This window comes from Coffea arabica, chromosome 11e, assembly GCF_036785885.1.
Source record: "Coffea arabica cultivar ET-39 chromosome 11e, Coffea Arabica ET-39 HiFi, whole genome shotgun sequence".
Classification (NCBI taxonomy): Eukaryota; Viridiplantae; Streptophyta; class Magnoliopsida; order Gentianales; family Rubiaceae; genus Coffea; species Coffea arabica.
This window is the reverse complement of record NC_092331.1, coordinates 57,760,529-57,776,242: the sequence shown is the minus strand read 5'-3', so window position 1 is coordinate 57,776,242 and position 15,714 is coordinate 57,760,529. Positions and strand designations below refer to the sequence as shown.

General features: G+C 36.5%; 2 protein-coding genes across 2 annotated transcripts; one reads left to right on the top strand and one right to left on the bottom strand.

The window, feature by feature from the left end:
• Window positions 1-173: 173 nt before the first annotated feature.
• Window positions 174-4,491, bottom strand: LOC113716385 (amino acid transporter AVT6A). The gene is made up of 5 exons (XM_027240690.2): window positions 3,747-4,491; window positions 3,495-3,647; window positions 2,765-2,968; window positions 1,197-1,662; window positions 174-659 (listed from the first exon to the last, which is right to left on the bottom strand). The coding sequence occupies exons 1-5, from the start codon at window positions 4,165-4,167 to the stop codon at window positions 497-499; spliced, it is 1,407 nt and encodes a 468-aa protein (XP_027096491.2). The 5' UTR covers window positions 4,168-4,491; the 3' UTR covers window positions 174-496.
• A 4,318-nt stretch (window positions 4,492-8,809) lies between these two features.
• Window positions 8,810-14,353, top strand: LOC113716989 (putative U-box domain-containing protein 42). Its single transcript, XM_027241599.2, has 4 exons — window positions 8,810-9,192; window positions 10,227-11,387; window positions 11,932-12,241; window positions 12,712-14,353. Exons 1-4 carry the CDS (start codon window positions 9,124-9,126, stop codon window positions 14,301-14,303), a joined length of 3,132 nt encoding a protein of 1,043 aa, XP_027097400.2. The 5' UTR covers window positions 8,810-9,123; the 3' UTR covers window positions 14,304-14,353.
• The last annotated feature ends 1,361 nt before the right edge of the window (window positions 14,354-15,714 follow it).

Here is a 15,714-nt window from a genome sequence, read left to right as displayed (position 1 = left end):
CCGTCTCTTCCCCATGTACCACAAACAAAAATTTGGCTTTTGTTTCGTTCAAGATTCTGGATCATTTTCTACCAAGAATTTGTCCTCCTACAATCATTGTTCTTCTGTGCATCGTTGCATGTTTCCTGGATTTGTTGCTTCAAGTAAACATCGTCTTTCCGCACCGAATGGAATTCTAGAAAATGGTTACCTGACATTTCAACTTTTTTCAACCCAAAAATTGGATCGAGTAATACTAGAAGGTAATGAAATAGGGTTTCCAATCACGAATCAAATGAACATTACATTAATAAAAAAAAGGAAGGAAAAGAAATGACAGACAAAAACCGTTCACTACTATGGATTCCAGTTGTGAACTATGGATTCACTACTGCAACAACGTACAGCGGCATCCCAATTGATACTTGTACTCTTTGTCAACACCATACACTGGAGATATTCAAACAAATTGTGCTATATGATGCAATACTATTGCAGAAAGTGCTCTAGCAACTCTCTATTTGTAGCCCCAAGTGAGATGTCGCTGCCTCGGAAGTGCATTCTTCTTGAATAATGCTTGGATATCGCTATATATAGCGACCATGTTAGCAAATACAGCTAGACAAATCATGAAAACAGACAAGACCTTGTCCTTCTTAGTGGCAATGCCGTGAACATCCCTGAAGCATGGAGAGCAGAAGACAGGACATGGTAACGATGAGAACTAGAAGTCTTAATTAAGGTGAGCTAGAGCAGAGTTATATATTTCTTGAAAAGATTGACAAAAGAATGTGAAGTTAAGCAATCAATAGGTTATCTTTTTCTAATTCCTTTTACAGGAGGAAGTTACACTTGAAGATTTAAGATTCAGAATCAAGAAAGGTCACAATCGTCTCAAGAAAATCAATAACTATTCTAGAGGGCTTAACCGAAATACGTTACTTGGCAGAGCTTTATAATCATACGACCCAGAAGAGTATGCAACTTAATTAATTGTCATTTCCAGATTTAGTTCACTCATGAGCATGCTATGAAGTACGTAGTGCATATTCACACACAACTAGCGAGGATCCAGCTAAGTAGCCAATAACTTTATGACAAATCCGTTTCTTGTTGGCTAGAACAAGTCAGTAATTGGAATGTCCAGTAGTACAGCAAAAACATTGATAGAACAGGAAAGTACAAAAGGCCCCATGCTATAAACAAAAAGTGCTTACCTCAAAGCAATAGCAGAAGGAAAGATAAAACCAAGGCAAACTGCGGCGGTTGCTCCACTGAATTGGAAAACATCCCAAATGTTGGGAATAAAGTTGGCACCCAAGTACACAACAAAAATCATCCCCATTGTAACCAATAGAAACCTCCGCTTACTTAGGACCAAAGGCCCAGCAGATGGGAACAGAAGTCCATCCAAATTGAGGCGAAGAGGGTGGAATAGAACTGGGAAAACAAGCATAAGATGGAGAGCATAGCTGACACGAACAATGTCATTGAGCAGAGAGCCATACGGAATACCAAGGTCTGTGTCGAAGTTAGCTAGCACATCCTCAAGAGTGGAATCACCAAAAAGCAGGAACCCAAACAAGCTTGTCATGACGTAAATCATGCAGCATACAAATAGTGAAGTCTGAACGATAGGTTGTATTGAAGAATCATCATCAAGCTCATTGTCGATACTGTGCACTGCAGAAATTCATTAGCAGTTATCTCAGTTTAATTCTTAGTCAAAGATTTTAATCGTCCCTACATAAATTGCTAGTAGCTAGGCTAGCCAAAATTTCAAAATTCATCAACTCAAAATGTTTTTTAGCTTCCTGTGTCCTTTGTAGTGCTGTCAGTGATGGAATCAAGAAAAGCAAACAAATCAACAGGGCAAACACTGATCTGTGAAGCTCTTACCGTAATAACAGTTTATATCCTCAAAGTTCATGGCAGATCCATGTTAAAAATCCTATAACAGATTCATAGAAGCCTAACAAAACTGCATCTCTTTGCATTTTGGTTTCAAACCAGGTATACTACTTACAGATAACTTCTTTGCTGGAATCTGCTAGATTTCAAGATTTTTGGTGATCAAATAAAACTTCTACATTTGTTATTGAAGATTCTCAAGTACATTGATTGGTTCGAGACATTCAGAAAGCTATTGAGATACAAGTTATCCATCAAATGTGCAAGAAAGCGCCAGTGGTAACCTCACACATGTCCAGTATTCTGAAGCTAATGTATTGGCACTTAAATCTTGGTTCTGCAGAAAAGTCTCAGGGTGCTAAAGTCAAAGCAAAATTGTGCTATAGTCAAGCTAGTTCATACATGATTTTGTTGAAGGCATGAATAAGGATCCCCTAAGAGTAAAATCAGTACCATTGCAATCATGCAAGCAAAGCTTAGACTAAAAACAGTCAATCAAAACAAAGTAAAACCATCCACTCAGATTAACAGGAAACCTTAAGGAGATATTTTCCACTTATCTACGTATTTGTACTGTGCAAAAGGAAAAATTGCATTCCAATAATAAGAGCATCAACTTGAATTCACCAACAGAAAATAAACTAATCCAGATTAACTAAATGGTTTGATTACCCAAGTGTTGGCGGATAGGCTTTAGGCTTTAGTTGTCATAAAAACATAAGCATGACACCTGACATCTGTCCGTTAGAATAAAGCAAGCAAACCATGAACACATTGGCTTGTACTCATTTCTTCTATTCTCAAAAAGGACTGAAACGAAGCATAATATAACAGTGAAGTTTGTCTGCTGATGTCAACAAGCGTTGTTACTTACCATTAAAATGGCAGACATAAGCTGTAACAATAACCGGAACTACTGTGAAGAGTTGCCAAACAGAATTAATATCAGTGACATCAGGGAGCAATCTGGGCATTGCGATACTTCCTTCCACCACTTTAAAAATTGTCATTCCTGCTATAATCACTAGGAATACAACAGCCAAGGCAACTGCTATGCCAGACGTAAATCTCAATGAATCTGCCATATAAACAATGAACATGAGAAACCAAAGCTTCACTCCTTACTTCCATAACAATTGCAAATCCTTGAATTTGACAACAAATAACCTTCTTAGAAATTGAATAGCACTCATATCTAACTTCAACCTCCAAGGCATCTTTCTTAAGCAAAATTGTTCATCTTTACGTAAAAAAGAAGTGACACGCAGAAACTAAATGTATGCATTCCTCGGTATCCACCGTGGAATAAGGCATGATCCTGAGATTAACCAAAAAAGGACAGTTCGCAATACCATAAATCGGCAAGACTAGAGATAACTAATTTGGAGCTTAGCCAATCATAATGGTTCTCAAAATGTTTACAATATATTCAGCAATTATTCTCATCATTATAGGAGGGCATCAAATCAAACGCCTATAAGGCATAACAAATCAAACATTTGAATTCAACTACAGACAAAAAGAAGACAAGTTTTACAAGATTTAAGAAATCAACTTCAAGAACAAGCAAATGAAACAATTCTGAAAGACATATAAGTACTAACCAATTCTCTTTAAACAGCATAATGGACAAAACACAAAAAGAGTTGTCAAAAGAATCACAAATACTCTTTCATTCCACCAGTGTTCTCCAAACCATCCCTGCAAGACCCCGGCATGACGAACTCCACTAGAGGACGTCCCTGATAGCACATCACCTATGCAAATAAAGCACGAAATCCCATTATTTCTCCACAATTAGAAAGCACTCAAGCAGTTATAAATACCTCATAACATTCGGAAACACGTTGACTTGCCGATAATGATCATGTAAACAACGAGCAAACCAACATTATTGATCAAAACACAAACTTGTAGAAGCTTTCTCCCACCAATTCCAAATGCACGTCCCATGACACCTCCATAAGAAGTTGACCCTGCAGCCTTACTAAACCTTAACAGCATTGAAACTGACAATTCTGTCAAGATTGCAACAAAAACAATAATCCCAATGCCAAGGCCAAGGCCTAAAATTTTCATTGTAGCAGGCAATGCCATCATCCCAGCACCGATAATGGTTGTCGACAAGTTGAAAACTCCCCCAATGAACGATGCTCCATTAAGCAACTCCTCACCATTTTCCTCTTTATCATCGCTGCTATGATCACTATTCATCGACTGTAATAAGGGGTCCTTAACATCCTCAGCTACGAGAACAACAGAATCATTTTTGGCCATGGTTGGTAAAATTCCAAGAAAATTTGTTTTCAATAAGATTGACGATGTTGTTAGTCGTGATTAGAACTATATATTCTTGAGATGGGATTCACGCGTTTTGATCAAAATTTTGGAATTCTTGAAGGAATAAGAAAATCAAATAAAGGGATGCCAAAAATAGCTGAAACTAAAACGTAGAGAGGTAGTTGGAAACCAAAAAATCTTTTCCAGAAACCCAACGGGACATGACAAATTTCATCGCCTTCTCCCGAGAATTCGTGAAATAAATTTGTTTTGCCTCAGATATGGCTTTCAATAATTGGATGTTTGTGGCGAATGGAAAACGTTTACGGCACCTTATTCATAAATTGGGGCCACGTGTCTATCATGGAAATACAGATATTTTTCAATCATGGTAGTACTTACTACCTGAAGATCTAAATGAGTCTAATTAATGGTTTGCTTAATCAGAATTCAGTCCAAGTTGAATAAGCAAAAAGGTAATCGAGTCTATTGATTTAAAACCTGCGATTAGATTAAAATTCTTAATAAGTTTTAACGTAATGTTAATAGATTGCTTGGTTAGTATTCGAATATGAGTTCAAAAAAATATAGATATTTATGACATGGAACTTAATAAATTGACAAACACAAAATCTTGTTTGGGAGACCTACCATTCACAAATTAAAAAGCATATCATAACTAGCACTCCTTGTCCTTCCTCTCACTCCCTAGTACTTCTCAAAAAACTTCAAATACTCTTTTCTTTTGCATTAACGAAGTTTAAGAAGTGTCTGACATTTTTTGAAAAATGCTATAGTTAAGTATCGCCTCGTATTAATTGTTATTACTACTTTTACTCATTTAACAAATTATCATCTACTTATTGTCGTTTATGATTTATTTTTCCTCTTGAGCCTACCACTTTTCAAAATAAAAAAGAATGCAATATACACTGAGTACATGTCATCCCATTCCCTAATTTACTGGACATCTAACTATTATATAAAAACCTAAGACTACCTTTATCAAGAAGTGCCATGTGGACAGATTTAGCATTCTTTGATTGATTTGTGGACTACCTTCACCAAAAAGTGCCATGTGGCATAACTTAAATTGATTTGGCATTCTTTGATTGATTTGTTGTTTTACCACTATCTTCACTAATAATTGTCATTTGCAATTGACCACTTGACTGTGTCTTTGGTATATGTTTAACCATGGAAAGTTGGTTTAGGAACATGAGTGCTTGGTTGAAATCAGTGATGCATATGGTACAAATACACACAGCTTTTAGTAATTTCCAATGGATACATTTAACCCTTACATTAATTAACCACTCATTTAACCATTTCAATTTCAATTAAATGAGTCAGAAAATTGGGAAGGCACTCAAACAGCTTTAACCCTTACATTAATTTACCACTCATTTTACCGTTTCAATTACAATTAAATGAGCCAGAAAATTGGAAAGGCACTCAAATGGCTATCTCACTCTTACAATATGAGTTGAAGCCTTAAAAGCCTGCAATCTTCCATTTGGGTCTTTTTGATTTCTTTGATTTTAGATTCTTTTCGTGTTTCTTAATTAGTGTTCAGTTTCAGATGAAAAGCATAACCTCGATAAGGTTTTGGAAGCTTTCAGACACATGTTTCTTTCTTGGAAAAAAAGTGCTCACAACCAGTATTAATCAACTGGTGCTCACAGTGCTCTTTGGTAAGGGAAATTTCTATTTGTTTTATTTGCATCCAAAATACAAAATAAATGTTGCATGGATAGAGAATCACCAGTAATTTGATTAATTTTTCCCTTTTTTTTTTATTGCATTTGGATAGAAATGTATAACAATATGGAAAAAAAATTATTTGTTATATCATTGTTTTCATCAGATAATTAGTTGTAGGTTTGCTGTATCATTGTTTTTATGAATTTGCATTCATCAGATAATTTATCTCTTGCCACAGATTTTGAAGATCAACAAATAATAACATATTCACGATGGTCTTGGTTTGCAGGTTTGTCTTGAACTACTGTTGTTATTGTTTACTGCCTATTAGATGAATTGTCGGAGAGACAGTTTCTATTTCATTTATAAAAAAAAATGATTAAGACAATAGTTTAGATTGTTTAGAATCTTTAAAACACTACTTTCATTAATCTACTCCGGATATTGTTGATTATAGCATTAGAAGGAGCAGTGTAACAGTTACTGCTATTAGCTGTACTATTGGTGCTATTGTTCAAACAAGTTAGAAGGGCCATCCTTCCCCCTCTCCCCCCTTTTCTTGCTGTTGACTAGCAAATCTTGCCCAGTCTAAAGTAAAGTGCACTGCTAGTGTTACAACCTCTTCCCACACAAGTATATGGCCCTGTTTGTCACTTGAGTTTTTTACCAAGTTTGTCTGCTACAAGTTTTTCAAAAACTTTAACTACAGTAATCTTAAAAAACTTTTTAAAATTTTTAATTATACACTTCAAAATATTCAAAAATTACATGCTTCAAAAATTTTTTAAAAAACTTATACAGTAAACTACAGTAAAGTTTTAGACAAACACCCAAAAAACTTACTTCCCAAACAGGGCCTATATTTGTTAATTTATACATGGGGACATACAGAAGTGCCATGTTTTTAACTATAAGTACCTGCTAATTTTGGCTATCATCATTATATGCTATAGTTTTATTGCAAACTACTAAGTTAGTTTAGTCAAATATTTAGTGATAATTTAGGCAAGGTGGACGGCAAGCAAGTTACTTTAGTTTATATTTATTTTTTTGGTTCTAAATGATTAGATAGTAGATGTTCTCAATGAAAAGAAAAGGCAACTCAAATAATACGAATGTAAATAATTGAACATTGCCTTATAATATTATGATCCATTACCCTATCACTTTAGACTGGTTTTTTTTTTTTTTTTTTTTTTTTTTTAACTTTGCTTGGTTTGTTTTTTATGATTGCATGGTAGTTTATTTCTCATCTATTAGAAATATAACTAAAAGTTTAAAAAAAACAACTCATTCCATAACCAATTTCAAAACTACAAATGCATTATCCTTCGGTGCCATGCTCTTAATAAGACTATGATGCATTTGCATTAGGCACATTAGAAAGCGAATAGTACCGATAAAAATAAATAGTGTATTTGGTATTTTGTTTTTTTTTTTCCCCTTATTCTTTGTGTTTCGGACCAATTTGCCCAGATCTGAATTCTGAACCAGATTTGTGGATAAGATTGTGAAAAAAAAAAAAAAAAATAGCTCGACCCATATGACGAAACAAATTTTACGGTCCACACTATAAATGTAAAGCCCACAAGCTCCTCACTTCCTGCGATACGTGTGGTTTAGCTTTTATTTTGGGCCAGTCACAAAAAATTCAAAGCCCATTGGTCCCACACTTCCTGTTGTTACGTGTTGTCTAGCGTTTGCTTTGGGCTTGCCTATAGTTGAGATACGTTTCCCTTTCATAACTCACAGTTTTTTGTATGAGTGTTTCGATAAATGGACTCTGCGAAGACACTTCAAAAGCCGGCAACTTTTGAAGTGCTCCGCAGCACTTAACTACTAAACCCCCCAAACCCCCCCAAGCGATGTGGGAACTTAACCCCACAGGGTGCCCCGCTGCTAAGAGATAAAGACCCCCCAGACTCCCCGAGACAGGTTTTTCCCTTTCATAACTCACAGTTTTTTGTATGAGTGTTTCGATAAATGGACTCTGCGAAGACACTTCAAAAGCCGGCAACTTTTGAAGTGCTCCGCAGCACTTAACTACTAAACCCCCCAAACCCCCCCAAGCGATGTGGGAACTTAACCCCACAGTTGAGATACGTTTCCCCATTTGTTGCATTTCTAAACTTCAAACACGTAAAAGTTACATATAATCATAATTATTGCAAAAATTGGGTATAGTCATAGTTGGAATTTTCAAAATTGGAAACGTAAATAGCAGCTTTTTTTTTAAAAAAAAAAAAATTTTTTCTATCAGGGGAAGGATGGAATTTGAGAAGTGAGGAGAGGGCAAGGAAATTAAAATCCAGAACCTGTATCTTTTAAAGTTTCAACTTTAACCATTAGACCAACGCCTTTTCGATAATAGCAGTTTTTCTTAATTTTTGTCAGAATTTTAGAAACCTTTTCTCAAATTACATGAATCTTTAGAACAAGAAAACAGATAGCTTGAGCTTTCAGATTTACTAGTATCAAGAAAAAGTATCTTTTTGCTACTAACATTGGTCTTACTCCTTTTTTTTTTTCCCTCTGTTTTCATGCACAAAACAAGTCAATATTAGGGAACTGAAAAGTGAAAACGTGTGTTATATTATGTCCAATAACACTAGTAATTGATAGCACCATCTCACCTAATTGAAAAGGTCTCTTTTCCACAGGACCACAACAGAGAGGGACGTCCATCAAACGTTGTTGAATTTGTCTACTTACAACGTATGTTAAACATCATCCTGAAAGCACATTTAGGGATGAGAACATTTCTGCATGAGAAATAGAAGCCATACAACCTTAGTAGAGGTCATTTGATTTGACTACCCTTGTTCACTTCTATCTACTTTTTTTTCCTGCGACCAAGTACGACAGATGCACCTCTGATTTCACCGTCTTTATTTGCATTCACCAAATAACAATAAGGTCAATAAATTGAAATGACATTGGAAGAAAAAAACACCAACTACTCAAATTTTATATAACCAAGTAATCATCTGAAGTCAATGACTTCCTTCCTATCTCAAAATCTTTCAAAAAGCTTTTAACAACAAACTCTATCTGACACTACATGATCCCTGCATTGCAATATGACAATTATATTCTTAGTAAAACAAAGTCTTCTATTTTGGATCGCTTTCAGTAAGAAGACGGTAGACATATACTAGAAGAATTCATTGACCGGTTCAATGATAACACTTGTAATAATTCAATTGTATAGTCCCCCTTCAACAAGAGAGAAGAAAGACTTGATAGAACATGCAACTCAAGCTTCCACGCTGCCAGAGTGGGAAGGTCATGCCAGGAGATGGCTCAGAATGGCTGTTGGTATGTATCATTCCTTGTCGGTAACGAATTTCCTTACATGCTTTGATACTGCTATCATGGAACTGGTGGAAAGGTTTCCATTTCTCCAGGCTTTATAAGCTTTTGGATGTTAAAATTCTACTACACTTGAATTAGATTATAGACTTCCTTGTAAGTTCTTACAGGTCTACTTCTAACAGCTTGTCTTTGATTGCTTGAATTTTGTACCCATCTAATTTAGTCATTATATTTCACCAGAGACTCAAACTGGTCAATCTGATTAAAGAAATCATAAGTAAAGATATTGGTAGATGTTGGTATAAATCTGATTTAAGTACAGTTTATGCAGGCTGTAGCCTTTCTAGAAAACAGTAGGTGCAAACCAGCTGTTAGGGAATTGAATAACAGGCAACAGTGGTGTGTAATGCTAACAATAGCTGACCATCCTTCTCCATGCAGCTTAAGCAAGAGGAACTCTGTTATGCTTGCACACTGAAGCAAGGGTAGATAGGTTTCTATCAGTAATGCAATTTTTCTTTCTTTTCGATTTAAGAGGGGGAGGAAGAAGCTTAATTATGAATGTACTCTATGCAATGCCTTCTATCAATTCCTTGAACATCTAGTGTCAATCTCAAGTGCAGATCTCAGTTGAATCTGTCCTTACTGTACCTGAATTCAGCATTAACAAAACCCTTACCCTTGATGTTCACTAAATTTGTCTATTTGATTAAGAACTAAAGCTCAAATGATCTTTCTGCTGTACAGAATACGATAAGGAGAGACTAGATTGATTATACTTTTCATTCCCTAACTATTGTAAACCCCTTATGTTTCTGTAGAAAAATCAGAATAAATGGACTTATGCTTGCCTCAAATGACATGTTTCTGCATTTTTAAGTTCGAGTCCTATTTCATATGCTATTTGAGTTCAATACTAAAACACGAAACGCACAATCCTGTGACTTTAACAAGAAACGATTCTGCTATGCATTAGTTCTTAAATGTCGAAGATAATTGTTGCATTAGCCAGCTAAAACAATTCCATATTTTTCCAGCTTCAGGAGGGGGGAAAAGTGCACATTGAAGTGGCTGAATCATTGTTGGCTTCTATTTCAGAAATAATAGAAGCGGTGGTGTGCATAGGTATAGAACAGGATGCTTTCATGCATTTTGGATCCTATCTTTATCGGGCTTCTGCTGTCATAATGGAGTTAAAAATGGATAGCAATAATCCAACAAACACAATAGAGATACTGAAGTCTCTATCTAGAAGAATTGATTTGGCCAAAGACCTCACTAACAAATGCCAACAATTGGCACAAAAATTTCACAGTGCAGGCGTAAGTACTATTGTGGAAGAGCTAGAACATGTCATTCAAAGTATGGGGGAAGACCTTAGTTTGATACCACAATCAACAAAAGGAGAAAGAAACTATACAGAAATTGCCACTAGTTCTCTTTCTAAAGAAATGAAAAATGCTAAATTTGTAGTTACTGGAAATCAAGGTTCAAAGCATGGAGAGCTTGACAGACGAGAACAGCTGGCTTTGGAGGATATGTCGAATAAGGAGTCAATAGAAAGTGAAAAAGATCTGTATTCTATTGATATTGAAGATTCCATGAGTACATCCAATCTCTCTGTGAACAATAGCATTGGAACAACAAATAGCAGAAATCTCACAAACTGCGACAGCTGGAGTGGTGTATCTTTGGTACGCTTGCCAGACATGGCTCAGTACCTGGAGCCTCTGTATGAAACTTTCTTTTGCCCTCTGACAAACAAGATCATGGATGATCCAGTAACCATAGAAAGCGGAGTTACATATGAAAGGAAAGCTATAAGTGAGTGGTTTAGTAAGTTTGAGATCCCTGAGGAAATTTCCTGCCCAAAGTCGGGGCAGAGGCTGCGAAGCAAAACTTTGAACCCTAATGTTGCCTTGAAAGGAACCATAGATGAATGGAAGGAAAGAAATGACGCAGCAAGGATGAAGGTTGCTCGGGCAGCTTTGTCATTGGCAAGCAGTGAGAACATGATACTTGAAGCACTAGATGATCTGCATGCTATGTGCCAAAGCAATCAGTACAAGAGCGTGCAAATTCGGAGTATAGGGATCATTCCATTGCTTGCCAACTTTTTGGATTATAAAAGTAGAGATGTAAGATGTGCAACCGTACAGCTATTGAATCAACTAGCCAAGGTTGATGATGATGGCAAGGTGATCTTCTCTTCTCCTTTAACTTGGAATATTTCCATCATTTTGTCTGTGTAGCTTCAGGGTGAATTTGTGTTACTATGATGCTTCTACTCATTTATTAAAACCAGAGTTCAATTAACTTAATGGAAAAACAAATCTGATCCTCCTAGCAATAAGAAATGATAGATCAGGACAAAGTTCAGTTGCTTACTCTTTCAAGACAATAGAGTAGATTCAAAAGGTCCATATAATTTTAGATCTCAAAATAAAATAAGGAACTCTTTTAAGGGTAGTGTTCTATTGCTGTCTCCAAACGTTAGAGCATCTTTTATCCAGTACTCCTCTTCATTCTTTTATTTGCACAGGATTTGCATTTTTATCCTACATGCACATAGTTATTAGAACATAATAATCTCTTGTATTTCCCATTCCACCAAATATGCTGTTACCCATCCAATTGTCTGAAGAACTTTGGAGGGGAGGATAAAAAATGTTCGAGAAGAACTATGTGCATTGTCAAAACAAATTGTAGCAGTAATGTGTTTGCCGGCTATTTTATGTGCAGGAAACTGTTTCCAAGGTGGTTGATATTTCAAAGCTAATAAAGATGCTTTCAAGTAATAACCAGCCTATTAGGCATACATCCGCCACACTTTTGCTTGAGCTTTCCAAATGCCAGTTTTTCTGTATCAAAATTGCCAAGATTTCTGGAGGCATCCTGATGTTGATAACAACAACGTACAGGCAATCCACAGATGAATACACTTCAGTAACAGCTCAAGAAATCTTAAAGAATCTGGAAAAATCACCAGATAACATTAAACTCATGGCAGAAAACGGGTACTGGGGACCACTGTTAAACCATCTTACAGAAGGTAATATCCAAAATATTCTGGAGAATTCGTTGCTATCTTACTTCCAAAAACATTATCATCTGACAAAGGAAGACTAATATAAGATACTAAAATGTTCTTCAACCTGTATCCCTATACGTGAGTTTAGGTAGCGTAAGCAACAAAGTTGGGAAACAATTATCAATATACAATATTATAGTAGATCAAGTCATTCAATACTCCTGGTTTCTGCAACACATAAAACCTGGCTTAGCCACAACTATCCATGTTCATTGGGCGCTAGACATGATTCTTTTTGTCTGCCTCCACAATATCCATATCTTTCTGGCCTGAAGCTACTGAATTTCCAGCTCCTTTCTTCCCAAACTCCAATTCCCATCAATTGGTGGCTATGTGCAAGTCTTGTTAAGGGGAGCCACGGCCATTATTTTGTACGACATAAAATATCCATTACGCATGCGAACTAAACTGTGCAAAGTTTAAACCAACAGGTAGTGTAGAGATGAAAATAGAGATGGCATGCTACCTTGGTGAAAATTGTCCTGGTCCAGACAGCAAAGTTTATATCACTGAGACGGCTTCTTCAGCTTTGATCAACATGGTACGCGGTGGCAGTTCTCTCAGCAGAAGTGCAGCCTTTAAAGCCTTGAGACAAATTACTTGCTACCAACCTGATCATGCAATACTTTTGGAGGCAGGGATTGTGCAAATCATGGTTGAAGAGATGTTTGCAAGAACAATTCATGATGAACCAGTAAACTCAAAGAATGAGGCTGCGGCAATACTTGCAAATATATTTGAGTCCGGAGTAGAGCTGGAGAATCTCCAAGTAAATGTCCATGGCCACACAATGGCTTCAGATTACATTATCCATAACATCATCTTGTGGATAAAAAACTCGACTCCAGAAGATTTCAGCATCAATCTCATCAGGATCCTGTTATGCCTCTTGAAGTTCCCCAAAGCATCTGCTACCATTGTTTCTGTGGTCAAAGGAACGGAAGCTAGTTACAATCTGACTGAGCTTATAAACAACCCGAATGAAGAACTTGGGATTGTATCAATCAAACTGCTCATGATCCTCGCATCATTTATGGGGCACACTCTATCAGACAGACTATGCAAAACCAAGGGCCAACCAGAGAGCTTAATAGCAAATCCAACCGAAGTTGGTCTTATCACTGAGAAGCATGCGGTATCAGCAAATTTCCTAGCTAAGCTTCCCCATCAAAACATAACACTCAACCTAGCTTTGCTCAATAAAAACGCAGTCCCAAAAATCATTGAAAGCATCACTTCGATACAAAGGACAGGCACAAGGGCAAGCAGATATGCAAGCACTTATCTTGAAGGCCTTGTGGGCACGCTTGTGAGATTTACAACTACATTGTATGATTATCGAGTACTATCTTTAGTGAGAGACTACAACTTCACATCACTCTTTACTGAACTGATCATGAAGACATCCAGCGATGAAGTTCAGAAGTTGTCAGCTTTTGGGCTCAAGAATCTGTCGGAGCAATCAGTCATTCTTTCAAAACCACCCAAGATCAAGAAAAACAGGTACAGGAAAGCTTTCATGTTGATCAAGTTTTTCTCATGCAGCTCATTTAAGGACGAAAGGATCCCGCTTTGCCCAGTTCATAGAGGAGCTTGTTCTTCACAAGACACCTTTTGCCTGATTGATGCTAATGCAATTGACAGACTCTTGTCCTGCTTAGACCATGACAATGTGGAGGTGGTTCAGGCTGCCGTTTTAGCACTATGTACACTGTTGGATGACAAGGTTGATGTGGACAAGAGTGTGAAAATCTTATCTGATATGCATGCCATCAAGCATGTCCTAAATATTGTGAAGGAGCACAAAGAAGAAGGCCTATTGCAAAAATCATTTTGGATGATAGATAGGTTCCTCTTGAAAGGTGGGATTGAAACAATTTCTGATATATCGGAGGACAGATTGTTTCCCACAACACTAATCAGTGCATTCCACCATGGGGATGACCGCACAAGGGAAATGGCTGAGAAAATCTTGAGGCATTTCAATAAAATGCCTACTATTTCCGCCAATTTTACCATGTAAAAATTTCTTATTAGCTCAAATGTCTTAAATAATTCATTTTGACACAAAAATGTGAATTTGTTTCCTTCAGCATGCTAAGTTACGAAAATTATGCATGCCATTTAGGAATAACGGAGTTTTAACTTAGCAGGATTTCGAGAACCTAGAAGCCAAAGTAAAGACTAGAGGTTTATATTTTGACATATGCAAGCCGTACAGGAGTATTGGAAACAGCAATGGTAATAAAATTCCACATAAAATATTATAGTTAGAGGGGTTAATTGCATACAAAATAAATACGTACGTAAGAAAAGCTATTACATAACCTGGCTTGTTTTTCAGCAACTTTTGTTACTTCTGAAGGAACCACCATCTGATATTGCGGTCTTCCGTCATCAAAACCTCCTTGTCCATAATATTCTTCCTGCCAATTTCATACAAAGCTCAGTACTCCTGTTTTCTTGGTTTCTTTCTCCTGGCTAATGCTGTGTAAGACTAGTCAATCGAACATCTTCCTTCACCCATGATGGAGTGTTTGTTTGGCAAGAATTTTGCTGTGTATATGGCTTTTATGTTGTTTTTAAATTTATGTGACGGCTAAATTAGCTTTTGAATGTCTTAAACAAACAATTTTTGTATGACAAGAAACTAATAACCTACACCTTTCATTACAACTGACAAGTCCAGATGCTAATTCTCAAGAATCATAACGTTTGAATAATTATACAGGACAAAAGTTTTACTATCAAGGTATAATAAGAATGTATTTTGCACGTCTCTGATACTGCTGGTATACTATATCTTGTTTAAATTATCCTATATGAGTTATGTCTTAGTCATAAGGTCGATGGGAGGATGTAATTGAGACGTCTCGAGTTGAAATCCTTCCACTTACATTTAAAAAAAAAAAAACAGTAATAAGGGCGGCGATGCATACGTTGAGCTAGTATCTTGTACAGACTTTAAAACAACAGTTGCATGCGACCCACAACTACTGGTCACATCAGCCAACGCCAAGTCCCAAAATAGGTACATTTGGAGGCAGCTACTAAGATGCCGGCTGGCATGATTACACAACTAACCCGTTCTGGAATGTAAAACGAGATAGGTTCCCATTAAGTTAGTAGTACTGACAAAAACCAAGTTGTAAAGGAGATCTTTGCTTTTTCTCCAGATGGCATTCCAGATTGAAGCTTTCAGCTGGCTTAGGACGGCAGTTGTTTACTTATTGACACAGGATATCAGATCGCTACAAAAATAGAAGAAACCATTAACTTCATCAAGAATGAATTTTCCTATGCAAAGGATATTTTTGCTCAATCTCCCTTGCATTTTCAATCTAACCTATTGCACTGGAATCTCTACAAAAATGATAGCCTTACCATATTAAAGTGTTGATATTCAAAGCCATATTACGTATTGTTGGTGGTCT